Raw genomic sequence first — 27,360 nt, 5'->3', positions numbered from 1 at the left:
AAAATAAGTAGAAAAAGAGAAAGAAAGAAAGAAAGTTGGCGGAGAATTGTAAAACGTGTGTCTATAAAATGGAAGGGAGGAGCTGTTTTTAAATGAGTTTTTCCATGGCGCACATGCAGTCCAAGACTCGAACGAGGGCTTCTGAAACTCGTCCTTTTACTACGCTGTTGATAAAAGTCGTTTTGGTCTTCGAGCAGCCATCTCTCTCTGTCTCGCCCAAACAAAGGTCAAAAGCCAACACGAGAGCAGCAAGCGGGTTTTGAACGCTGGACTTGAACTTTGATGATTCGGGTTTTCCTTTCAGCCTGTTCACATCCTGCCCGAGCCAGCTGTATCTTTGACCTTACCCTTTGAAACTCTTGAAAGAAAAACCCTAGTGCATGGAGATGTTTTAGTAGCTTACGGTTCGTGTTAGGTCCTATCTACTTGATGCTCGAATCGCCACGTGATGGAAGCACGGTCGCGACCCCGCAACATGAGACGCGCTCGATCATCATCATCACCAGATCACACAATCGATATTGATACGCGCATGGCCAAAGAGATTAATATTGGCACCTTTTATTCTTTAAAAGGGGGAGAAATACGCGCGCATAGCAACACTTTTATTCTAAAAATTAAATTCTAGCTTAGAAGTCGATTTCTTTACTTTTAGAGAAAAGTAATTTTTTTTTTACTTTTTTAAATAGCTCCAAAACTACTTTCAAAACAAAAAAAAAAAAACTTCAAAAGTGAAAAAATAAAGTTACGTAATCAAACTGATTTTTCCCCCCATAAATTGTGTTACTAAATAAATTTCTACTCCATATATATTGACATGTGCGCCCGAAATCAAACTTTGAACTCCAGGATAGGATGGCGAATGATACTATATCCATGAAAGAAAGCAAAAGAAAAAAACACGGCAGATCAACTTCTGCATTAAATTAATAACTATACATTTTGGGTATGGTTTCCTTTTCAAGCAAGAGGTAATATACACAATTCCAGACATAGTAATTTCCAACTCCAAAAGCAAGGTTTTTATTCTAACCGTTGAAGCCGATTTGGGTTTAATTCCGCAGCTGGGCCACTCGAGTCAATTCAGAAAACCTGCTTTCCAGAAAGAGAAGCTGCCAAAAAAGTCGCCATTCGTTTATCAATAAACAAAAGAGATCTTCGGGTCGAAGCTGCTGGAAAACAAGGGCGAGTCAAGCGCCAGGCACGATCCAATCTTCTTGGCACGCCATGAAGAAATTTTTCAACACCCCCACCAATCCTGTCCCGACATCTCCCCAACAATCTCATCTGCACGTGGCATAAATAAGTCCTGACCATTATCGCGGAAATCGTCGGCCAGCACTTCTCGTTCGCTTTCCCCTTTTTTTTTCTTTTTTGTTAACCTTTTTCCTTCATCCGGGGTGATGACTTGTTGGAATTTCACCTTAAATCTTTCGAAAGTCCTTTTGGACTTTTCCACGTGTCGACCGCCCAAGCCCCCCTGAACGGATTTTCTACGTGTCGGTTTGACCACCGAACGATGCCCCGGAGGGGCCATGCCCGTCAAAATCCCCAGGAACGCTCCACGTTTCACAAGATTGTTAAAGGAGCGACGTCGATCGTAGACAAGAGAAGAGAGCAGTCTAGTCCTCGGAAGACCATTCTCCTCCTTTGGCCCACCCCGTGCAGCAGCGGCGGCGTCGGCAGCAGCAGCAGCATCATCATCATCAGCATCATCGCCAATTCTTGCAAGACATCATTAACAAAAACCCTAAACACAACCATTAAAAAAATACCTTTGAAAACCATGAAGCGACAAGCTAAAGATGCCAGAAGCCAGAAGTTGATGAGTGGAAGAAACCCTAAACACATCGTTCGGACTCATACACGAAAATAAAATAATAATAATAATATTATTATAAAGAACGAACTCTGCGAAAAGACGCGACGTGTGGGTCTTCGATCTCGTTTTCGGGGCAGTAACGTGGCGCGTGAATACGACGCCGTTACACCACCTTTGTCCTTCCCCCTGTCGCTCTCCTCCCCCTTTTTGAACAAACTCAGGCCTAACTCTCCACTCTCCCCCGCACCACGTGTGGGCACGTGTCCTCGAAGCATATGACGACGTGGCCTCTTCACGTCGCGCGTGGGAAACCCCCCCCCCACACTCCCAAATTCAGCATGTTCCCTTCGGAGATTAAGATTACCCGTTTCGAAACCTATTTAATTACGAGGCGTTAGGACAGAAGTCTTCCGTGGCTGTACTTGCGGGGCAACAAGAGACACCCCACCTAACCCCATACTTAGATAGCTGAACGTTTGCTATTCGGCTAAGCTTAATTCATTTTTAAGAATATAGCAAAGGTCCTCAAGGATCTGCAAACCTCGTATACCCTGAAAACTTGGTAACAACGAACGAAATTCATGTAAGTGCTGACGCACATCTGAACACTTAGCTCTAACCGATCATCGCCGCTAAACTTGTTTACCAAACACGCTTAATCCTCCGTATTCACCGAACAGGCCTCCCGAAAATGTGCCTTCTCTAGGGCATTTTCCCTAACCTTTTTTGAAAATGGAAGCGGACACGTGTCCCCTGACGCACTCCCGGTTTGTTTGTTTCCTGGCGGTTCATGCACCGAAGGGGAGCTAATACCGGCCCGGATAAGGTCGGCTGGACTCCGATTCGTCTCCATTTTTGTTTGGGGTTGTACGTGGCGGAGTTCTGACAAAAAGTGGGCCCATTGAGCCAGAACCCCAGAAAAAGACGACCGTACTCATCGCACTGCCTTGGGGTTGGAGCCCTATAAATACGTTCCACACCTCGCCATTTTCGAAAAAGAAAAGAGATTTTCAATGCCAAATTAGAAAAAATTTGGCTGACTCTCTCTCTCTCTTGATCGATCTCGAAATATCCCCTCCCTCCCCTGTCTCTCTCTCTCTCTCTCTCTCTCTCCCCAGATTCGTGAGCTGAAATGGGAGTTCCGGCGACCGACCCACTGGCCCAGCTGAGCCTGCCGCCGGGTTTCCGGTTTTACCCGACCGACGAGGAGCTCCTCGTCCAATACCTCTGCCGAAAAGTGGCTGGTCACCAATTCAATCTGCAGATCATCGGGGAGATCGATCTGTACAAGTTCGACCCTTGGGACTTGCCAAGTACGTGTGTCGTAGGGAGCCCGTTACGTGTCCTTTGTTTGATTTCTTTGTGTTGTAAGTCATTACGAGAATTGTGTGTTTCAGGCAAGGCGATATTTGGTGAAAAGGAATGGTACTTTTTCAGTCCTAGAGACAGGAAGTACCCGAACGGGTCCCGGCCGAACCGGGTCGCCGGATCCGGGTACTGGAAGGCCACCGGCACCGACAAGATCATCACCACCGAAGGCCGCAAAGTCGGCATCAAGAAGGCCCTCGTCTTCTACGTCGGCAAAGCACCCAAAGGCACCAAGACCAACTGGATCATGCACGAGTACCGCCTCTTCGAAACTTCCCGGAAGAGCGGAAGCTCTAAGGTATTACACCTCGGCCGTCGAACATAATTTGAATCTTAAAAATCTCCTTTTTAACGAACGTGATTAAATCGAGCGGTATTCATCTTAGCCATTTCGACTGATGGTCTTGGTGTTCACGCAGTTGGATGAGTGGGTCCTGTGTCGAATCTACAAGAAGAGCTCGGGCTTGCAGAAGCCGACCGTGTCGACTTCTTCGAGCAAAGAGCACAGCCACGGGTCGCATTCGTCTTCCTCATCGTTGGACGACATGTTGGAGACTTTGCCCGAGATCGGCGACCGGTTCTTCGCGTTGCCGCGCATGAACTCACTCAGGATCACGCCACACCAACAGCAGCAGCAGGACCAGAAGCCCGACCTTCAGACTCTGATGGGCTCGGGTAGTTTCGACTGGGCCACGCTCGCCGGTCTAAACTCGGAGCCCCAGCAACAATTCGTCCCGGTCAACCAAGCTCAGGCTCAGGCTCAGGCTCAGGCTCAGGGGCTCGTGAACTACGGTGGTAATGACGTGTTTGTCCCTCAGATGGGCCACCTCGATGGCCCGCAGAGGCGGCTCGGTAGCTCGGCGGACGAGGAAGTACAGAGCGGGGTCAGGACTCAGCCGCTGGGGGCTTATCAGCCGAGCTCGGGCGGGTTCTCCCAGAACCCGGCGAACTCATCGCTCGACCCGTACGGGTTCCGGTACCCGACACACACCGCCGGGCTCGGGTTTCGGCAATGAGAAAACAAGGAGACTTGTACGTGGGAATTGAACCGGACGGGTCAGATGGGACACGCTAGGATGGAAGCAGGGGCAGCTCTGTAAATAATTGGAATTCCGGGGGTGCTAACATTATGGCTTTTAGATTCCAACAAATGGAGGGGGTGGATTTATTTTTATGGTCGGCTGAGGGAAAAAAATGGTTGGGGGGTGGGTTATTTCTAACTTCGATTTTTGGAGGACGGATTCAATGTACACACACATGAATACCAGACAAAGTCAGTTCAAACTTCAAAGGTTGTTGTTTGTAAATATAGGAAAGTTGAGGGACAAATCTGCAACGGCGTGATGAAGGCTTGGTAGGGATAAAATAGTGGCCGGGGTTCTAGGATTGGTGACGTGGTAGGGCCAGGGTTGGATGTGGTTGCAACATTAGGTGGGGGTTGATGACTATATTTTGATTTATTTAGTCCGTTACATTGCCATATGAAATGTATTTAAGCTCTTTGATTTTATCATTGACATTGGTCGAATATGGTTCGTGTTATGAGACGCGAGGCGACTTTTTAAATTGTGTTCCCGTACATTATGTTTCCCTGAATAAGCCGTTGATTTTTTTATTTTTTATTTTATATCAATCAATTCATATGACGGGATTTACACGTCAGTAGAGTTTTGGTCCATATTAGGAGTTATTAGGGATAAAGGATTTATTAATCGGTGGAGTTTTGGTACATATTAGGAGTAATTAGTAATTAAAGAGGGAAAAAGGTTGTGACTAATAAACGAAAATGGGTAGCAAAAATTAGATGCTGCGGATCAAATTTTGTTTGTTTCTATTCTTTTGCAATGATCTTTCTGCTCAAGCAATTTTTATGGATAGGACAAAGGGTGTGACTAATAGTTGGAAGGATTTGGAAAGTTGACGTAATTTTAATCACAAGTGTTATGAATAATAAAAATTATTTTATAATTATGGCGAGACTCAATTTTGATCTTATACCAAGCGTTTCACTGTTATATTTGTTACATTATCATGTTAATAGAATTTTAGCTAAAAAGGGATAGCAATAATTAAATGATGCAGATCAATATGGTTTGTTTCTTTTTCTTTTGTAATAACCTTTCGGCTCGAGCAAAATATTTATGGACACACAAATCTTTCCATTCACATGTATCGGGCAATTAGATGCACGAAGAGGTATGTCTATCGATGATATTAGCATATAAGAATTTGAGCACTTCCGTCGAAGTGAATATATTGAGAGCTATTAAAGAGTAATCGGGGATAAAAAGGAATCGAGTCGTGTATGTGATTTGATAAAAAAAACTCTATTTGACCGACTACTATAAACAAATCTTTTGATAAGACAGGTCAAATCTGTTGCTCTACAATTAGATGTTACAGGTCAATATTTTTCATAACATGAAAATTGTGACTTTTCCAATTTTCTAATCTTTCCTTCTCCATTAAAATTGGCCTTCGTTCGCTTGTATCGGATAAGGCTTCCTTCGCGAAATAACTCCATCAAATATTATCTAACCATTAAATTTTATACAGCTAACTATCTAAAAGTGACCGACATAAGAAAAAACCGGACCGAACCGATGTTTTTGCCCGCTTCTTATTCCCAATGGAAAACGACGAGAGCGAGGCAAAAACTCCCAAGTTCAATGAATTGCGGCCGGATCGATAACCACGAAGGGAATGGGGAGAGAACAGCATGGACGATGCCCTTGGAATTATACCTTTCTTTATGCCAAACAGTGTTCGAGATGAGCATTGACCTTTCGACGTTTTCTCGATTCTTGCACGTGTGGTTAATTCGGCTGCTGAAAGGCAGATCTTTATGCAAATTGATCTTTTTCTTCTTTTTTCTTGTGTTTGACTTTTGACCGGGATGCCGCTCGGGACATCAAATTTCAACCGTGTAAGGTAGTGCTTGCCAATGCATGCACGCCATGTGAATCCAACATGTAGGACGAAACTTTGTGGTTTGCGTGTGTCTGTCCCGGTTTTTGATCTTTTCACCGTCGAATGTCTGATAAAAAATTGAGAGGGAGGGGGTCCAAACAGCCTTGTACGTACGCCGCCCACGTGAAGAAGTTATTCTCTAATTCCAAAAGGTCAAGCCACCATTCTTCAATGATGAGCTCTAACGAACAAATATAGAAAGATTATGTTTTTTCCCAAAGGCTATTAATAAATATTCGATCTAATCCATGCAATGTGATTTCTAAACTTTCATCTGTTTGATATCATCTCAATAGGCTATTAATAAATATTCGATCTAATCCATAAATTATATCAAAGTATTTAATATCATCCTTTCGTTAAGTCTAGTTAAGTTTGAACGATGGACATAAAGAAAAAGTTGGGTGTGAATTATTCACATTATCCCCAAAAGCAAGGGATGATATCAGGGGCCTACGTTTTTCTTTCCTATCAATCTTAATTACCATAACACAGTGCGTTTGTTCCAGGGAAAGAATTTTTTCGAATTCAGTTTTATGGACTTCCACCCATTTAGTTCATCGAAAATTACTTAGTTAATGAAAAGCATTCTCCGATCAACGGAAAATTTATGCATAGGTTGAGGAAAGTGAATTCGCAAATCTAAAGAGTTGAAACACTTTACGGACTTGTTCCTCTCGATTTTTTTTTAATTTATCAATTTTTTATTTTTTATTTCATTTTATTTTTTTTTTTCTTCCTCCTCCACCGCAACGATCGACGGAGGCCACGGGCGAGCTCGAGCTCGAGCTCCTCACCGGTGGAAGGTGAGCCCGTGCTTGCTGGCCAAAGGAGAGCCTTGACGTTGAGCTCCTCGAATCTAGCGAGCTCGAGCTTGCACGTGGCCGCTGCCAGCCGTCACAATGGAGGAAGAAGAAAGAAAAATAAAGAAATAATATGATTTTTTATGTTGAGATAAAGTCATGAGGTTAAATCAGTTTTGTTTTCAAATGAGATTCAAACACCAGACAACCATTTCGTTCACATATCACCAAACAAAAGGAAAACAAACTACTTTGCTAGAAAATAATCCTTCCTAGATAACTTTTTTATTAAGTTTTTCTCCAAATAAACACACCTCTTTTTTATAATAAAAAAAAAAAAAAAAGGCAAATCCACTTTACCTTGTTATTTCTTTGTTCTCGGGGCAAGACACTGTGGCCCATATGGACCACGCACTTATTGCAGCAGTTTAAACCATGTGGTAGTAAAAAACATCCCACGTGGGTGACGAATCGAAGTACCAAGCATTCTCCACGTTTCGCAGATAGAGACCAACTCGGTACTTAGTACTTATCCCTAATCTCCTTTCTCTATTTCCTTTTTTTTTTTGGGGTCGGAAAAAGAACATTTCCTCTGTTTCGGTGGATGGCTTTGGACTTCACTGTTCCCCCCCAGGAAAAAAAAAAAAAAAATTGCGATTGGCCACGCGAGCGACACGTGCCCCTATAACACTCCGTAACTTTTTTTTTTTTTGGGTAAGCTCCAGCTGTCGGGCGTAGCAATGACGGGTGCGCTTACGTCGCCTCATTACATGCTCTCTTGGGCGCCGAGGTTCCATGCCATGAATTCCGCGTCAAAGATATCTGCGAGGCTGGCGCCCCCCAACCTCGTTTCTTGTCTTTTCGTTTCGATCGCCTTTTAAGAACGTGGCCGTCTGAAATTGAGAAACGTGCTGAATTCACTTTCCCCGAGGCGGAACCATATTCCTTAATCTCGTCAAATGAGAAAAGAGAAAGAAGACCAAAAAAATAAATATATATAAGATAGGGGATAAGAATGCGATTCCTCCTTTTCTCTTTTGGGGGGGATTTTGGTTGGCGAAAATCATCAAGTGCGTCTCGATTTTTCAAACCACCACGGAAATTGGAAAATCCGCCGGCGTCCGAACGGACGAACTAGTCAAAAAAGAGCACCGAGGACGGAAAAATCTGGCCATTCGCGACCCAAAATCCTTTGCGAGAGGCTTAGTTCTACCTTGTGCTGATGGTGTCGGTGGCCCATAATGACATGAATGGGCTAGCACTTGTTCCCTCGTTTAGGAACCAAAAATGGGTCGGGCCGGGCTTATTACCCTAGCCCATGCATCATGGTGACGTCGCTTAGAAAGCGCGTGATGCCGAGGCAAGTCTTTGGTGGGCCCCGGGAGGGTGCACGTGAGCCTGGCGCCCCCTTAGATCACGTAGATCCCATGATAATTAAATCTGTTAAATGGGCGGGTCAAGAATATCATTTAACCCCGTTTACGACTCATCAATTACAATGCAAATCTAGTGACCCATGTCTAATCCAATTCATACCCAGTATATATCCAAACAAACAAATATTCCTACAACACTTCCATATTTAATCAAATACAAAAAAAACTCATATCCAAACCGAGGGAAGAGTGTGGAGTGAGCAAGCATGAGATTGAGTAAAGGCGAGAGAGAATCATAAAAAAAAATGGGTTGTGCCTAAATTAGTTATAAACTCATTTATGACTCATTTTATATTGTATTTAAATGCATTCATTTCCCATTTAATGAATATAATTAACCCATATTACAACTTGATCCATCATATATGAGTTAACAAACAAGTTTATGATATATTTTGAACGGTTTAACGACAACAAATGATCAAACCTTACGCAAATCTAAGCATGATTTGTGAAACAAAACCCTGGTCTGCTCATTTAATTCTTATGTTGGCCGAGTGATGGACCAGTTCTTTCGTCGAAGTCCAATCGCGAAAAGGCCGACTTGCTGCGAGATAAGTCAGTGGGCGAGCTTTCCACCATACAGTCGGCCATTCAGGTGTCATGCTTTGTTTCTCGAATCACCGTCATTCGTGGAGAAGAGACATTTCATGCGGAGAGAGAATATCCATCCATAGTTGTCGCTCCTGTTGATTAATTGGAGGACCCTCTTGGAGAAAAGTTTGTAATAAAGAGTAAGCGGTGGCGCAAGTGCAAGTCTGAGTCCCAATGGGCCCTCTTGACTTGATTAACATTCATAGTCTAGGAAGATTCCGAATGCCCGTGCAAGCCCCCACCAGCTTATCAAAAGGTGACAGCTGCAACTCCATTGGAATGAGATCTATTGTTTATTCATGATGTTCTAGAAACATTTTAAGTCTAAAAAGATTACCAAACACTTTTACCTAAGTACGCATATATTATCTTGTATTTGAATGGGGCGGCTGAGATAAGTATCATGTTCTGGTTGGGATGAATCGTATTTTCCAAGGATAAAAATGATAGCTGAAATAGCAAGAAATAATACTTGAGTAGTCAGAAAGAGTTTACGAGGGATAGAGAAAGCACCGACAATATACATATAATGCATTCACAAGGAAAATTACCAAAAAAGTCTTAATTATATTGTAATTGTGCTAATTCAGTACGAAATCTTCTTTTTTTTCAATTGAGTCCTAAACCTTTTACAATTATGTCAATTCAATCCATGTAGCCGTTTGGCACCGAGATGGATAATTTTTAATAATAATTTAATATTTTTCAAATTTTTTATTATTTTTTAATGATTTTTTCTGTTTTTTTTTTATTAGGTCCGGCAGGAGGCCGTCGGCCATGGACCAAGGGCCATCGACCTCTATTAGCCACCGGGAGAGGGCTCGCGACCCTCGCCCAATGTCCAGCTAGGGCCATGAATCCTCACTAGCAGAGGTGCCCTAACCAAAAAGAAAAGAAAATAAAAAGATGGAAAAAAATTATTAAGAATTATTCACATCACCTCCATCCGGCCAAATTGACTAAATTAGCACAATTACAAAAGACATAGACTCAATTAGCAAAAAAAAAAAAAATTAGGATTGAATTGTTTACACGGTGTACTCAAAGCTTTCCACCATCCTTAGTCGATGAAATTTCCTCCGACCATATTTCGAATTGAAAGGTAACAAACATGGACATCACTCAATCTAAATTCAAATTAAGGTTATATGTGGTGTTCATAGCTAATAACCCACCAATCAAAAATACCGGTTGTATAATAACATATATCAGCATCCAATAATTTGTATACAAGATTCCAAGTTGCACACACACACACACACGAGGCATACACATTAAGTTTATTGCAAATGTAAAATCTTCCTTTTTCTTTACTCTAAGTTAGAAATAACTTCACTATCAAGGCCAGAGCTAAGGCAGATGTCTTGGATAGTCATCAGTCAATTACTTCGTTAGGTACGCACGACAGAACAAACACAATTGAAAGGAACAAAACACATGGGAGAAAGCACTCTAAAAACCCTAGTCCCCAGTAATGACTCTGAATCTCCATAACAAAATTCCAGTCTCGATTTTTTCTCAAATTTGTCATCAGCTCGATCACAAACATTTAGATCGAATTTCCCGCAACGTCTCTACTTCAGACATATCGGTACATACCTACTTCGTGAATAAACCAACTCTACGTATGCGTATTTCGGGTTGGCGTAGAAATGTGAAATTGTGGCTTCTAACCTCGAGCAGAACGTGCAAAAATTCGCAACTTCCTATTCACGGTAATGACCGCTCATCAAGTAAAAGAAGGAGTGCATGCTCGTGGAGGTATTTTCGGGGAAAAGAAAATTGACATCAACCACATCATCCAAAAATTGACCATTGACATTGATGCTTCCGATTCAACCTGAAGCACTTACCTACAACTGGCTAATACCTGGAAAGTTGTGAACTCTCCTCCTTCAGTAGGTTTATGGAGAATTGGCCAAAAATAAAGAGGTTTACGCAGAACAAGCTCATTAGGCCCTGGGGAATGTGTTTGACATACAGGGTTGTGAATTTTTAGACCTTGCATGTCCAATTAATTGTTACAGTGGTATGTAATTATACATTAAAAACGTTTAATCGTTGCTCTGGTATAAAAAAATTTGTTGCATAAGGTTTTATTAGATATAGTGTTGGAAAAATAACGGAAATTGTGTCTTTTTAGTGCAAACCTAGTGTGGGGTTGGCAAATTATTGATATACGATTGACTTGATCCAGTAAAATGAGTCCGAGGATGATTACTTACGTTTGGAGACATTGATCAATTTCGCTATAGTATAATTTTTTTTCGGTGAAGTACGAAAATTTACTTTGTAAGTTTTATTATTTTCGTAACTCGTGAAGTTATTACACTTGTCTGGTGTTCGATCTCTTGAATACAAGAGAGATTATAAGTTTCCTAAATGTGATTAATAGTGCTTCACGAAGGTCTTGAGGATATAGGAAATTTTCCATTTTAGAATAAAAATTATCTCCGGATATATCACCCCGAAAGATCCATATATAGATGCATCTCTTCGACCATCTAATTTTTTCAGATTAATTAATGCGCATCCTACAAAGATTTGGGGATGAAATAGAATTTAAGTACTTAACCAAGTCTATCCCACTCTATATTTCGGAAATTTTCCTTAACGATACCAACAAAAGATTTATACTCCTAGTAAAAACACACTTTATTCTTGAAGACACCAGACACGAATTTTATTTATTCTCGATGTACCAGGGAAAATGACAAAAATCCTAAACCTATAACAATTGTGTCAATTCAATTCTAAGCATTTTCTTTTTTTGCCAATTGAGTCATGAACATTTTAAAATTGTGCCAATTCAGTTTATCCGCCTACTTTTGGCTAGAAATCGTTGACATGGACGCCGGTTGTCCTATGTGTTGCGGTCGACGCTAACTTGGACACTATCTAACAATATTTTAATTTTTTTTATATTTTTTATATTTTTTATATTTTTTAATTTTTTCTTTTACTTCCCTCCTTCCTCTAGCCAGTCACATGGTGATGGCTCGACCTCGCCAGGGCTCACCTTTGGCTGGTTGCCAACAACCGACCATAGAAAGAAGGGATAAAAAATAAAAGAAAGAAAAAGAAAAAAAATTAAAAATTATCCACATCAATACCGACCGAGCCACGTAGGACGATCTACATTCATATTAGTGATTTCCAGCCAAAATTTATCGGATGGATTGAACTGGCATAAATGTAAAAGGTTTATTACTTAATTGGCAAAAAAAGATAGATGTTTAGAACTGATTTGTACAAATGCAATATGTTGAATCAATTGGCCAAAAAAAAAAAAAAGGATTTAGGACTGAATTGACACAATTGGAATAATTTTAAGACCTCTTTAGTGATCTCCTCGCTATACCATTGTTGAAGCAATAATTACATTGTTAAATTGTTTCTCACTTCAAAACCGGGTTTCCTAATGCTGCCATAAAGACGTCGACTAATCACGTAAGCCTATCCATTTTTCCCTTTCGATCCATGGTCTCCGCAAGTTAATCCGGGAAAAGATATCATGTGAATGCAAAGAGCTTCACTTTCAAAGAAAATGCAGGCGCATCATACAGGGATGGTTTGACACTGTGCTGAATGCTGATGGATCGAAAGTGATGGATATCAGAGCAAATGGCCTGAGCCCAAAAAAAAAAAAATTAGGGTTTCAGCGCGTGCTTCACTGTGCATTTTCAAAGGGCGTGATCACTTCGGGACGACGAATTAGGTGAACTGCAAGGAAAAGCTGACGATTCCGTATCGAAATCAAGGGGAAAAAAATTCAATGAATTCTGCGCTAACTGACTAAACCAAAGTCTCCGTCACGCGATTAGGACTTGGCCAAAAATCTGTTACAGAGAGGCGAGGAAATTAGGCCGGCCCCGTGGCTGAAAGCTAGGGCTTTTGTCTCCACCTTGCTTCCAGCTTCGAGAAATCCATGGGGGAGGAGAAAGAGGGAATCGGATTTGCCAGAAACATTGCATGAACGACACAATCCCTAACTGAGAAAAACAACATCATCATGAAATAATACCTAACCATGTCCATGTGCTCGTCGAAGAATGCTTTTCATGACTAGTCCGCATCGAGCAAATGTCGATCGAAATGCATCAGAATTAATATTCCCCGAAAACAACTGTCGATCCATATCTTCTCGTCTTGCGATAAGGGTGTCCACGAGTAGCAACCCAACTAGCTTTCTCAGCTGTGCTTCCATAGCCAGATAGTGCGTGAAATGTATTTTCGGGTGGCAAATGCATTACTACATCAAGCTTGCTGGCTGTATTTCCAGGGAAACCCTAGTTTCGATGATGACAATATGACTTGCTCGCCGTAATCGGTCTCCTAATCATCCGAGAGGGGCTGTTCCAGGAAATGGGTTTGCTTAGATTTTCTGAGAGTGATTTACCTTTAGCTCTTCCACATTCGGAGAAATGATAGTTTCACGCCTCTTGTAGCTTTAGCATTTAGGGATCACGAGATGCCACAAGAAGCCTAGGACGGTCTCGCCAAATGCACATTTTCCTTTGCGCTTTTGATCTTGGACGAGAAATGGAGCGATAAAGATCGAGTTAGGTTTACCACGAGGGTATGAAATCCGACCGCTACCTTATTTTTATACGACGTAGGGTTTCTCACATGGACGGCTAGAAGGGATGGCCGCTCATCATGTTCGTTTTTTTTTTCCTCAGCCCACCCATGCATTCATACATTTGTACGAGAGAAGATAACATTTCCTATGAGGGGAGCAGGATGTCCAAAAGTTGTCAAGCATCATACCGGTTATGGACTGCGAGAGACTACAAGGCCAACTCGGGAAGGATCATATGTTTTCCTCCGTCCCTGATTGAAGGGAATTTTCTCTTATCATTCCTACAATAATTTGGGAGTTATAAACATGAACACCACCCGCTTTTAATTTTGATTTAATTAATCGTGTATGTGGCGATGTTCATAAATTGGCATAACCACCCATAACAGACATGGTTGGAGGAAAATATAGCCGTACGGGAAACTGTACGCACGTGGACACGTCTATGATGTATATTCCTCCTCTTACATGCTCCCGATTGATCTTGTAATGAGACGTCGAATCGTTTATGGATGAGGCCGCGTTGTGTGTCTCCTATTCCACTTTGATTGGTGGGATATGCAAGCGTGTAGGGAGGGGGAAGGGAGAGAGTGAGGTTTGCAGGGATAATTGCCAAAAAAATCCCAAACATATTGTGCTGATATCAATTCAGTCCTAAACCTAACGATATATCAATGTAATCATTTCAGCCAATTTTGGCTTGAGATCAATGATATCGATGCCGTCAGTCCCGCATGATATATATGGCACTGTCGTGGATAATTTTTTTATTTTCTCTTTTTTTTTCATTCTTCCTCCACTAGTTGCTATGGCCAACTACCGGCCACAGGTGAGGGTTAGCAAGGGCAAGTCTTGCAAGATCCGATGAGGTTAGTGAGGCTTTGCCGGCCCACCCTTGCTTGTGGATGGTTGCCGGCCATGGTGACCAAAGGAGGAAGAAGGGGAAAAAGAAACAAAAGAAAAAAAGGAAAGAAGAGGAAAAATCATAAAATAATTATAAAAAAAAAAGTGAAAATGTTCGTGTCGGTGATGACCGTGCCACGTAGGACATCGGTGTTCACGTCAACGCTTACCTACCAAAATTGACCGGAAGGATTATATTGGCAAATCGTCAAAAAACTCATGACTAATTTGGCCAAATTAAAAAGTTTAAGATTGAATTGTTATCGTGCAATAGATTTAAGACTTTTCGGGTAATTTTCGCAAGGCTTATGAGGGTATTTTTGGCTTCTTTTTGCATTACTTTTGATCAGGTTCAAATGTAGGTGATCAAGAGGACAAATGATCGCTGAGTAATCTTGTCCTTTTTAACAATGGAAGATAGTGCATGGGAAAGTCACTTGTTCCATATTATGATGTCGTGCACTACAACAAAAGTCGTCAAAGAAGCCAATCACCTGTCTCCGTAAAGATTGTTTATCAGCCTCACAAAAGATTTGGAGGCAGACTTAAAAAAAATATTTCCGTACAACCATACCTCCAATCGGACAACTAGCAAGAATATAAAAATGCAAAGCGGTTCGCTCTTCAACAAATTGCGTCATTATTTCGATCCTTTGAACCCCTAAACGAATTGTTATTTGGATTCGGTGACATCATATCGTTTCTTGCCGTTCAAAGAACGTTGGTTCGTTTGCTCTCGTCTCATCCATTTTTTTTTCTCTCTAAGAGTATTAAAATCAAGGTGGAGATGTCGCGCGGGATCCACAGAATCAGGAAGATGAAGAAGAAGATCACGTAGGGCACAGCATGAGATCTTGCATGGGGCCTGTACGGTACAAATTGGAGTAATTTTCTTCTGAATTGCTATCGTAATTCTTGAGGGCGGTGACATTTCTTGTTTTTCTTGTTCGCGAGCTTAGTGCAAGAACGGCACAACGGAGAGACCGGCATCGGACGTAAAGGCGCTCTCCGACCGACCCGCGGTAATTGTTGAACGGCTCGAGGATGCAACAAAATGTTCACATGTTGGTCCAATTCGTGACGACATCGGTAAGATTGGGGTCGCCGATTGATGTCTCTCGCCGTGCCCACGTACCAACCGCATTGGAGGAATTAGGAAAGGGTTTGACCTACGGGACCACCCGGTTTGCCATTTTAGAGGTGGGAAAGTTCTAGGGTTAGAAGTTGGAAAACGCATGCTAGTGTTCATTTGAATCATGAAGGCATTAAACGGGCGAATGAGCAATAACAATACGTAAATGGATCAAGAAATCGAGACGAGTCAAAGTTGAGACTCTTGACTATGGTATGATTATAAAATTTTGTAAAACCGCTCTTGCATAATGTCTTATTTCACTAGAAGAGTAAAGATTTGTTACACATGGATGAAATAGATGCTCGATGTAGATGGTCTCAACGGCATATGGCATTCACGAGATGAAGAGGAGCTTAAGATATGCTCGTGTTGTGCCGACATTAGGATACACTATAAAACATGTCGACTTCTAACTATGACACGAGTAATCACTTATGCTCGAGTTGTGTTACCGTGTCATATTAGAAATCGCCGTGATTGAAGAGTGGGTGAGACGAAAATCCATCAACCAGTACATCTCCGTCCCGTTAGCGCCTTGGAGCTAAACAAGTAGCCAAACGAATTGAGCTCGTGCAGACCCAAATCCACGTCGAATCAATTAGGCGCGGTGGTGGGTTTTAAGCTAGTGAACAATTGTGATAGCCCTCATTTCATGTCAGGCAAAAAGGGGGAATGTAATGTCTAGGGCTTGGGCCAAGAAGGGATGAAGATGACCACCGTGGTCATGTCGTGGGTGCGTCACGGACAACCCGTGAAGCGATCCCACCCCGACCGGTCAATGTCGAATGTGGTCGTTGCGATTTAATTAAGGGCGTGCCCGGTTTAGGTACGCCCATTAGACAGTGTTTGAATTTGTTCATTAAGTTATTAATCCTTTCCATAGTACGAGATGGTGGGGATAACGTGGGTCCCGGTGATAAGAAATGGACTACAAGATATGACATCCGGTGGGGCCCTCCTGGTCTTGACCGCCCGCAACCAGCAGTGGGCCCCGCTCCAGCATTGTTCCCTCCCCACATCTAGATTTTTTGCGCACCACCGGCTTTGAGCCTCTCTCTTGTCTTTTCCGGACCCATTATCCTACTAAGGGCCATGGAGCACCAAGTTTAGGCTTAATACCACAAAAAATTTTAAGTAATACATCTCTGATAAATTAATTTTAAATTATTTTTTATCACAAAAAACTTTGAATTTATGCATATGTAATAAATTCATTCCCAATTATTTTTTTACCACTAAATATTTCAAATTGATACACACGTGATAAATTTATCTTAAACTGGTAATTTGTAACAAATTTACCTCCCATTAATTTTTCGTTAAATTTATCATCAAATTATTGGATTGGATGACACGTGGTAGTTGACGGATAAACCAGTTTGGATTTTCACCCTCTGTTCGAATTTGAGATTTTTTGTGGTATTAAACTGAGTTAATAGAAATTAACGAATGGTACATTTGTCACATATGTACCAATTTGAAATTTTTGGTTGTCAAAAAATTTAGTTTGGAATAAATTTATTACATGTGTCCTAGTTTGAGGTTTTTGGTGTTAACAAAATAGTTTTTGATAAATTTATTACATGTGTACTAATTTATTTTTTGTGATCAAAAAAATAGTTTGGAGTAAATTTATCATAGGTATACCAGTTTGGATTTTTCATGGTCAAAAATATAGTTTGAAATAAATTTGTCACATGTGTACCAGTTTGAGATTTTTCATAGTATTAACCAAAAATTTTATTATGTCAAGACAATATCTTTTAAGGAGACTTAGGGCATGTTTGGTAACGATTCCGATTCTCTTATTCTACTTCCCGAAACAAAAAAGAATGAGACACCCGCTCGGTAACATAAATGATTTTGATCCTAAATTTTTTTATTATGTTTCCGGAAACATATTTGGAGCAGAAACAAGAATAAAAAAAAGTTAATTCTTTATTCTAGAATCACTTTTGAGAAACAAGACTGTCACCATTTACCATTGTTCTCCGCCGATCACAGGAGAAAAAGGAAAATAAAATATAAAATAAAAATAAAAAATAAAATATTTTTTAAAAATAAAAAAAATAGTAATAAAAACAATAAATTTTTTTATAATAATGAAATATTTTAATTTAAAACTACTGTTTTGATATATATATATTAGAAAAAACAAAAAACAATTATTTTTAAAAATAAATTCCATTTTTATAATAAAAAAATGAAAAAATTTCTCTAGAATTATATTGCATTCTTAACAAATTATAAGAAATAAATATGCATGATTTGATTAAATATATAAATGTTTAAGTAATACAGGTCAGGTCAAGGCGGATATGTGTTTGGTTAAATATAAAAGTGTATAAGTGCAAATTCATGGAAAAAGTTCAAGCGCAAATTGCCTACTGATGTTATGTTCTTTTTTAAAGATCTTGCATATGTATTTATGCTTCATGAAATAAATAGCTTATAATTATGCATGATATATATATTCATTTTATTAGTGATGTTATATAGGTTGATTTTGTAGTGACAAAACATAATTATTTGACTAAAATGAAAGAAAAAATGGAAAGAGAAATTGCTCTTGAGAGCAGAAATTTCAAACAGTCACTAAACGCATTTTTGTTCTAGGAAAAAAAAAATTGTCCGGTTACCAAGCACATTTCTATTCCAAGTAAAGAAATTATGTGTTTGCGAGTTGCAGCTCATGTATGTGAATTTAGTATTTCTTAGAATTCGTATCATCAATTATTTCTAGGGTTAATACCACGAAAAATCTCAAACCGGTACACATGTGATCAATTTACCCCAAATTATTTTTTATACTACAAAAAATCTCAATCGATACACCTTTGATAAATTTATTCTAAACTATTTTTTTGACAATCAAAAATTTCAAACCGATACACCTTGAGAAATTTATTCCAAACTGATATACTTGGAATGTATTTACCACCATTTAGTTTCCGTTAAATTTTACCGTCAAATTGATGACTTAAATGACACGTGGCTGTTGATAGGTATACCGGTTTGAGGTTTGTACTTTTATTTGTCACAGATGTATCAATTTGGAGTTTTTCGTGTTACTGAACCAATTTAAAGGAAACTAACGAAGGGTAAATTTGTCACATGCATATCGATTTGAGGTTTTTGGTGGTCAAAAAAAAATTTTTGAGGTAAATTTGTCATATGGGTACCTGTCAATTTTAAACTTTTTGTGGGCGAAAAAATGATTTGGGTAAATTAGACATAAGTATAACAATTTGAAATTTATTGTGGTCGAAAAAATGATTTGGGATAAATTTACAACATATGTACCAATTTGAATTTTGTGCTGTGAAAAATGAGTTTGGGGTGTTGTATTAACCCTTATTTCTATTGCGTGTGACAATTGAGCCATCAATTTCGTAATCTCTTAAGCTCGATTCCTACGCTTTCACTAATTGATTTTGGTCCATGATCCTTATTTTGCACATTTTCTTCTCGCCCGATTTTCTGCTACAATCGTCAGCTATTCTCATTGAGGACATTAGAAAAGATACTCCCATGTCACGATCCAAATAGGAGGGCCGGGGATAGGATCATAACAGGTAAAAAAGAGGATTTTCATCACTTTCTTGGTTTGATTCGAAAAGGTTGAGCGGACATCGATTCATAGAGTCTTCACAAAACTAATATTACAGATTGAAGTGAAGTGATGAAGTTGAACGTAATTAGTGAAATCTAACTACTTTTAATTAATGCATTAACTAGATATAGGATTATAATGACGATGCCCTGTCTACCGTCTTGAAATTTTGATTTGGGATATAGTTTTTCCTTTTATTGAAAGAAAATTATACGCATTACTCAAAATGATACATGATATATACGCAAGACTTCCATAGCAAAGTAAATCGAAGCAGAGCAAAGCAAAGTCCAGAATTCAATAGTACATATTTGTTCGATATCGAAGGTTTGCTTTTGTATTGTTTTTTGTTTTTTTTTTCTAAAACCGTACCATGCTCATCTGTATACTTTTTCAAAATTTGCGATTACCACTCAGATATCCTTATGTGTTATATTAACTTCACAGGTCTGAGTCACTTACATTTTACGATAAATAGAAGATGTGAACTTGTAGACTTATTTGCCAGCCCTCGCCAGCCGTCGCTTGTAGCCGGCAACTTCTATCGACTATCATCCAGGCCCAGCAACTGACGTGGGGAAATAGGAAAAACAAAATATTAAAACTTGAAAGAACTGAAAAGAAAAAAAAAACGATACACAATGAAAAAAATTAAAGAAATTAAAGAAATTGCAAAAATGTCTACGTTAGAGTAGGCCGTGTCATGTAGGATAGCTGTCGTCAAATTGATCGTGGCGTCGGTTGTTTATGACCACAATTGATCGGGATGACTATTTAAGATTAAATTAATCAAATAAAAAATTTTATGGCTAACATTCCTATAATAGATTTAGAAATTTTTTTGGTATATGTTTCCCTTAAATGTTCTGCATAATGGTCTCGAGAACTTTATCAGATTACCTCTAAAAAGTTTGAGAATATCTTCTTTCTTACAAAAAAGTAGAAAATTATCCTTACGATGGATCTCTCCCACGAGATGCGGCGGTAATTCAGAAATCTGACGATGCAATGAGTCTATAACATAGTACCACAATGATATAGATTGGAGTAATTAAGATAAGCATTACCCTTTTCCTAACCATGATTAGGTTGTAGGCTAATCCTTTTGGTCTACGACATGAATAGCTGATTAGACGATCATTAAGAGGGCAACCAAGGAGTATTATTTTTCTCCTTTCACTCTCCGAGAGGAATTCAACATTTACTAAATCATGAATCCTCCTTAATGATAATTTCCCGACCACGCACGTGAGAATCAAACTTATACGACTTTCGATGTTAAATGTAGGATGGCTCAAAGTAAATGAAAACAAGGCAAAACACAATTGTGCGTGCGTGTATCCCATCCTAACTCTCTTTTCTTTGACTTCTGCTCTACCTCTTAGCAGGGCGTAGGAGTCGGATCCCTTACCCGTGATACTAGCGTCATTACTCTCCAATATACTTCAAAGATTGGTTTTCTAGAAACTAAGTAATATAAATCTATTTCATTTTTGTGAAGATATAGATAAAGAAGTAAAACCTAACAATCTTTATCTTAATGATCATCATCCTATCGTCAATCGTCAACTCCACTATAAATAAAACAGGGAACCATAAACTAATGTCAACACCGAATTTAACTTTATGCTAAATGACAGATTCCTCGGAAAATCACGAACTTATGCTCATTTCGTCTTAGTCAAAAGCCTAATAATTAAGGGAATATATTCGTTATACAAAAGGTGTGCTCACGCTTGTTTTCCCACCATCTATTAAACCAGTATGGGATTTAGTGGATATCAAAATTCTCACCAAAATATAAAAGACAAGTATGACGAAAGTTAATATTCTATTTGAAAAAGACATTCCACCAGTTTGTTGATAATCAAAATATGTGTAACTCGGTTTGTGTGGGATGGATTGAGTGAGTCTGACATTGAATTTGACTAAGGCTATGGGATTGGGATTCCGCTTAGAAGGATGGATGATTCTTACTAATTTTGCAGTGGAATAGTTTATGATTTCAGTATTAGACTTGCCTTGAAAATATTTAAATTCTATTGAACCAGTTTCGACTAGGATCTTTTCATAGTAGTCAACCGTTTTAAAAGGATCATGCGGAGTATAAAACTAGTTTTCTTCATACATACATACATACATACATACATACATACATACATACATACATATAGGCGTGTAAAAGGCGCGCATGATAATACTTATAGAGTATAATTTCCACTCTAAAAGTGCTTCTAAAGTTAAAGTAAAAAATCCATTTGGTTAATCAAACTCATTTTTCTACTTCTGAAGTATTTTTTTGCTTTATAAATAATTTTGGAGTCACTTGAAGAAGTAAAAGAAAAAATTACTTCTTTTCAAAAGTAAAAGAAATCAACTTCTATTCAGAAATAGAAGTAGAAAAATCAAATTTTAGCCGGAAGTTAAATTTGTAGAGCAGAAGTGTTGCCATGCACGCCTTCTAAAATAAATGTTACTGTCTGAAAGGAAAAAAAGCGACATCAGGGAACGAGAAACTGAAAAAGGGCCAATTAAATTAAAACCTTAATACTTCTTCAATCTTTGACATTTTGGGTGATTACTTTTGCACACCAAAGGCATGACATCGCCGGGCCCCACTCTCCTCTCTCTCCCCACCCGTCCCCTTTATATCCTGTTGTCTTGTTGCCCTCTACGGGGGTCCTGTGGTCCCCACCCCCCCTCGCCCACGTGTCGTCCTGTCGAGCCCCCACTCCGGACACGTGTCGACCATCCGGCGGCTCTCGCCCCAGCTTGACGTCAGCGTCAGCGTCAGCGCGCGCGTTCCCTCCATCGCCTCCGTCTCACTCTAACGCCCCGTTTACTGATCCCTCCACGTCCACGTCGGGCCGTGCATGGTTTAGGCAAAAACTGCGGGGGCCATTAACGTAAAAACCCACGCTTAAAATCGACTAACCATCTAGCGGGCTCGTCAACGTGGCGCTCGGTCATTCGTTAACTCACAGCTCGTCTTGTAGGCGCGGCGTACTGAATCACCGCCCGCTCATCGCTTCGGTTGAGACTCGCCGCTCCTCCTCCTTACCCATTTATTGGACGAGCCAAGCCAAAACTTCACACTCACATTTTTATTCTCTCTCTCATGTGTTCTCTCGGTGATCATTCTCTTTGTAAATTCTAGGTGGGTTTCGAGTGATCGATTGCAGTAGGGGTTGCCACGAGAGTAAGGTTGTCAATGGAGAGCACGGACTCATCGGCGGGGTCGCCGGCGGGGCCACGCCTTCCGCCGGGCTTCCGCTTCCACCCGACCGACGAGGAGCTCGTCGTCCACTATCTCAAGAAGAAGGCGGCTTCGTCGACGCTCCCCGTCTCCATCATCGCCGAGGTCGATATCTACAAGTTTGATCCATGGGAGCTTCCAGGTATATATACACAGCGAAGGGGCATATGCTTTTCCTTTTTCTTTTTTTCTCTTTTTCTGTTGAATCGTTCGGTGCTGCTGAGATATCAAATCTACTTCGCGAATACGAGGAAGATATTTTCGATGACCCAGAAAAAGGCTTCTTGGCTTATCTGAGGTTGTTGGATATGATCTTTGCATCAAGAGTGCTGTATACAGGAGACTATTTGTCGGTCAAAAAACCAAACTTTATTCTTCGTATACGTCGATAGTAATCGGGTTCGAGTCTCGCAAATTCTTTTAGCCCTTCTTTACGTTCGAGAAAGAAGCGGAAAGTGTTTGCAGTTCGTACGAAGCAGTGGAAAGATTATCGTCGCTTACTGGAGTTTCTTTTTCTTCTCTACTTTTCCTTTTCGCTTTTCTTCGTTTTACAGCGAAGGCGACGTATGGCGAGCAAGAATGGTACTTCTTTAGCCCAAGGGACCGGAAGTACCCGAATGGGGCGAGGCCGAACAGGGCAGCGACGTCGGGGTATTGGAAGGCCACGGGGACCGATAAACCAGTGCTGTCCGCCGTCGGGAATCAGAAGGTCGGTGTGAAGAAGGCTCTGGTCTTCTACGGCGGGAAACCCCCGAAGGGCCTCAAGACGAACTGGATCATGCACGAGTACCGTCTCATCGAGAACAAAGTCAGTAACAGACCGCCGGGATGCGACGTGGGCAACAAGAAGAATTCCCTGAGGGTGATGATCGAACCAAGTGGTTTTGTTTCGTTTCTTGGGTTGGTTTGTTTATTTGATTTAATGAGCATGTAACTGTATAACAGCGCGTTGAAATTAATTTGGTTTTCCATAGCTGGATGACTGGGTGCTATGCCGAATCTACAAAAAGAACAACGCCCACCGGCCAATGGATCACGAGAGGGACGACTCGATGGAGGACATGCTCGAATCCATCCCTTCTTCGTTGACGATGATGAATCCTCAGAACATGAAGCTGCACCTCCCGAAGCCGTCAGCCACAAGTTACGGCTCATTCTTCGAGCACGAGCAGAACCTTTTCGAAGGGATGATGGGGGCTAATGGCGGCGGCGGCGGCAGCATCGCCGGCAACGTGATCTCTCACCTCGCATCACCCTCGGGCTTAAAGCCAGAATTGACCATGGTCCAAGCGCCCAACAGTTCGAGCCCTCTTCCCCTGAAGCGGTCGCTTCACTCGCTCTACTGGAACGGCAAGGACGTTGCCACTGCCGAGGCGAGTGACCCTTCACTGGTCAAAAGGCAGTTCGGCGCGGACAGGAACGATCCGGGGAGCGCCGACAGGACTAGCAATGAAGGGACTAGTTCCATCGCATCTCTGCTCAGCCAGATCCCTCAAACGCCGTCGTTGCACCAGCAGACGGTCTTTGGGCCTCTCGGCGACAGCGGTTTCCGACCGCAGTTCCACGTGCCGGGACTGAATTGGTATGCTTAATCAGTCCAGAGTACACCTTGAAATTGATGGTGGGCATTGTGCGATAGCTGAGAAGCTCAATTAAGGTGAAAGTTTCGCCACATTAACAAGGGATGATGCCATATTACTATTGGTGCTACAGTTTGACGAAGTTGTGAAGGTGTGGAGATTGGTGCATGTGTAGAGACTAAGTGGCCCCCAAAGAATTCCTTTAGAGAGGGTATTGAGAGGGCCTTCCACTTTCAGGCGAGGCCAATAGAGGCAAATTACAATTAGGGTCATATACATGAATGTGTATCTACACAGTTTAGGGTTTGTTGTATACATGCATTGAATTCGGATAGGAGGGCGATTCATAAGACAAAAGCGCAATAGCTGATCCTCATGTAGACAAATGAAATAGATGAACCATTATTATTTGTTGCTTTAGGATATAGCAGCACCAGAAATGATTGTATATAAACCTGATAATATACTTGAGCGCATCGTTTATTGCAATGGATGATCCTTTATGGTTTTATTTATATTTGCTTACAAACGTATCATCAGTTCGTATTGTTATGGTGTCTGAATGACATTTTTGCAACTCAAGATTGCCTTTTGATACCTTTCAATTAAACCCTAGAACGCAGTAGTAATTGATAAGTCGAGAGATGATTTTTCTTCTATAATCATCGAGAAAAAGAATAGTTTGACTAAGCAAAGGGTATATTGCGAAGAGCCATTAATGGCCTCGAAGAGTTGCAGTCGTGCAGTTACACACAAGAGTGCATCCGATTTCTTCTCACAAACAGCTACTCACATCTCGACAAATGTTGTATCAAACTCTCGAATCCAAGTTGAAGAACGTAAATGACTGTTAAACTAGATGGATTAACTCCTAGACTATCAAACTAAATATTTTCCCCGTTCGATGTCAAGATGTAGATATGAGGGTGATAATGATGTTAATAAAGATGATTATCGATGAGAATCATTGGTATGGTTGGATGTGACTCCTGGGTGATTGCAACGTGGGATTGAATAGAGAAAGAGAGATTATTTCACAACGTGAATGCTGTGGGCCAATTTATAATATGCGGGTGACGTGGTTATGCCATAGCAATCATCATCATCCGATAATCCTTTGTTAGATATATGTATGTGCACATATATAAATATCTAGATGAAACCTGAAGATTTGACATGAAGCAAGGAATACCCATTTCTTGTTTAATCTTAAAATATGCTACAGTACAACGTCTCTATATTGTAAGGTCTAAAGTCTAATCGAAGGTTTCGGTTACCTTTCTTTTCATTATGTTTTTTCCTTTCTTCTAGTTTCATATATGTAAAGTAAACCCTACCAACTCCCAAGCATTTTTCTTTTCGATTACAAAGTAGGATGATTGACTAACTTTTACTAGAAAGCTAAACAGTCATTAAGCACGTTCAAAGGCGAAAAGGAAAAGTGATTCTGGGAAGAATCTTTTCTCCATCTCCTTTAACGATCAAAACTTCCTAGGTCTCCAACGGCCGAACTTCGCTGACCGAACAATGAACGCCATAACGATCATATGCGCAGGTTCAGCAGCCTGCATTACTCAACACGAGGTTAACCGGAACCGAAAGGGTCCCCGGCGACTTTGAACAAGAAAGCACGAACGATTCTCTTCTTCGATCAGCCTAACCCCCACGCATGCACTAGAACCTTCGACCCCAACCACGTTATCGGTCATCTTTCCTCGATTTCATCGCACCCGGAAGAAAAATCTCAGAAGAAAAAAAGGGAGAAAAAGAAACGGAAGATCATTGGGATTCTTGAGAGTCATTGTCGTTCATGGACTATGATAAGACATGGTTCAAGTATATTCCACGGCCTAGTAGATGTCGCACCCTTCACATGAATTGACAAAGATGGAGGAGGGGGGTGGTGTTAACCTCATTATAATTTAAGTGGGGCTTTCCTCTTCTGTGCTGCTGACCGAGGTTGGGGTCCATCTGGGTGGACCCCTACCAGGAAGGGGAATCGTCGCCTCAAGACCACACACTAATCACACCCCCTCCCGCTCTAATTAATTCCCCATTACTCTTTCTAGGGCATGAGTACAAAGGAACTTTATAAGCTTTCCCTTATCATAATTACTTAGTTTTGGCAATGTAGATAGCGTCGCTATGCGCCCTTATCCTTCCTTCTCGATCCATTCCACCCCTCGTGAAACGATGCTTTCTCCATCAAACCCTAGAAAACACTCCACCCTCCACCCAGATCCGATTCTTTTTCTCTCGTTTCTTTTTGGGAGATTTTTTTTTTTTTTTAAAAGAAGCCGACTTTCGTTCGTACACAAAATAGGAAGAGGAACGGCGCAATGTTTTCAAAGAATCCCCCGTTCAAGGACGCTAGACATAGTCATTGTGTTCCGCATCTTCGGAGCGAGACCGTAATTTTGACCGATCAAGGGAACTTTATGGGGATGCGGGCGTAACCGTCGGGTGTCGAGTCGGGGTATGCCCTTGTCGATCGCCGATTCTCGAAGAGATGGCTATCCGACTCGCGTACGTATTCGGTGGTTCTTATCCACATGGAAATCTCACTTACATTAATATATCCGATACAATACCACGGAAGAACTTGATTCTTTGAATGGCACTTTATAGCAGAAATCAAAAGAATGTCCTTGTGCTGTAATAACTGACGTCATAAAGACGCGAGGTGCTGCTGTGTTTGATATTTCACCTTCGTTCCTTTCTTCTTCCTCTTTTTTTTTTTTTTTCCATTTGCTGATTGGCTTAGAGCGCAAGAGAGTTGGCAAGACATGATTCTTGAACCCCCTCTGATGAAGAATAACGACGCAATCTATGAACTATATGGACCAGCTTTTGGACCATTTAGTCCAAGTCTCAGCTAGCAATTTAAGTCGGCACTAGGATTCGATTCGATTCGATCCTTGCACCGTCCAAGCACGTGAGAGGAAGAGATTATTTCAAGAACGCCCTTAATAATTTCAAGGAATTATGACAACGTAGATCAATAAAAGTGCCTAGGGGCTCGATCGAGGGAGATGACGAATTTTTCAAGAATCTCGTCATTCAAGCCTCGGGCCCGCATTCGAAGCTTATCAATCGGGCCACGACGTGATAACGGCAAACTAATGTCCTTTGACGTAAAGGGTGACGCAATCTAGAAAGGGCAAAAGGATTGGGTAATTTACATGGGAAAGCGATTGAGGGAATAAAACCATGTAGATTAACAAGTTTTTACTTTGGGCAGGAAACTCCGGCGGAAGTGTGCTCAAAAGAGCCGGGAAGGAGAATGTCAAAACGGAAG

At 40.9% G+C, this 27,360-nt stretch overlaps 2 protein-coding genes across 3 annotated transcripts; both read left to right on the top strand.

The window, feature by feature from the left end:
• The first annotated feature begins 2,830 nt into the window (after nt 1–2,830).
• On the top strand, nt 2,831–4,214 carry LOC115755632 (NAC domain-containing protein 72). 2 transcript variants are annotated; one of them, XM_030695096.2, is made up of 3 exons: nt 2,833–3,135; nt 3,220–3,488; nt 3,610–4,214. In XM_030695096.2, exons 1-3 carry the CDS (start codon nt 2,955–2,957, stop codon nt 4,204–4,206), a joined length of 1,047 nt encoding a protein of 348 aa, XP_030550956.1. In that variant the 5' UTR covers nt 2,833–2,954; the 3' UTR covers nt 4,207–4,214. The 2 variants fall into 2 exon arrangements, with proteins under 2 accessions (XP_030550954.1, XP_030550956.1); XM_030695094.2 differs by having other exon boundaries at nt 2,831–3,488.
• Nucleotides 2,905–24,551, top strand: LOC115755633 (NAC transcription factor 56). Its single transcript, XM_048274204.1, has 5 exons — nt 2,905–2,932; nt 14,502–14,506; nt 22,337–22,624; nt 23,037–23,344; nt 23,457–24,551. The coding sequence occupies exons 3-5, from the start codon at nt 22,438–22,440 to the stop codon at nt 24,072–24,074; spliced, it is 1,113 nt and encodes a 370-aa protein (XP_048130161.1). The 5' UTR covers nt 2,905–2,932; nt 14,502–14,506; nt 22,337–22,437; the 3' UTR covers nt 24,075–24,551.
• The last annotated feature ends 2,809 nt before the right edge of the window (nt 24,552–27,360 follow it).

Source organism: Rhodamnia argentea, chromosome 2 (assembly GCF_020921035.1).
Source record: "Rhodamnia argentea isolate NSW1041297 chromosome 2, ASM2092103v1, whole genome shotgun sequence".
Lineage (NCBI taxonomy): Eukaryota > Viridiplantae > Streptophyta > Magnoliopsida > Myrtales > Myrtaceae > Rhodamnia > Rhodamnia argentea.
Note: the sequence above shows the minus strand (reverse complement) of the source record. Positions and strands in the feature narration are given on the sequence as shown.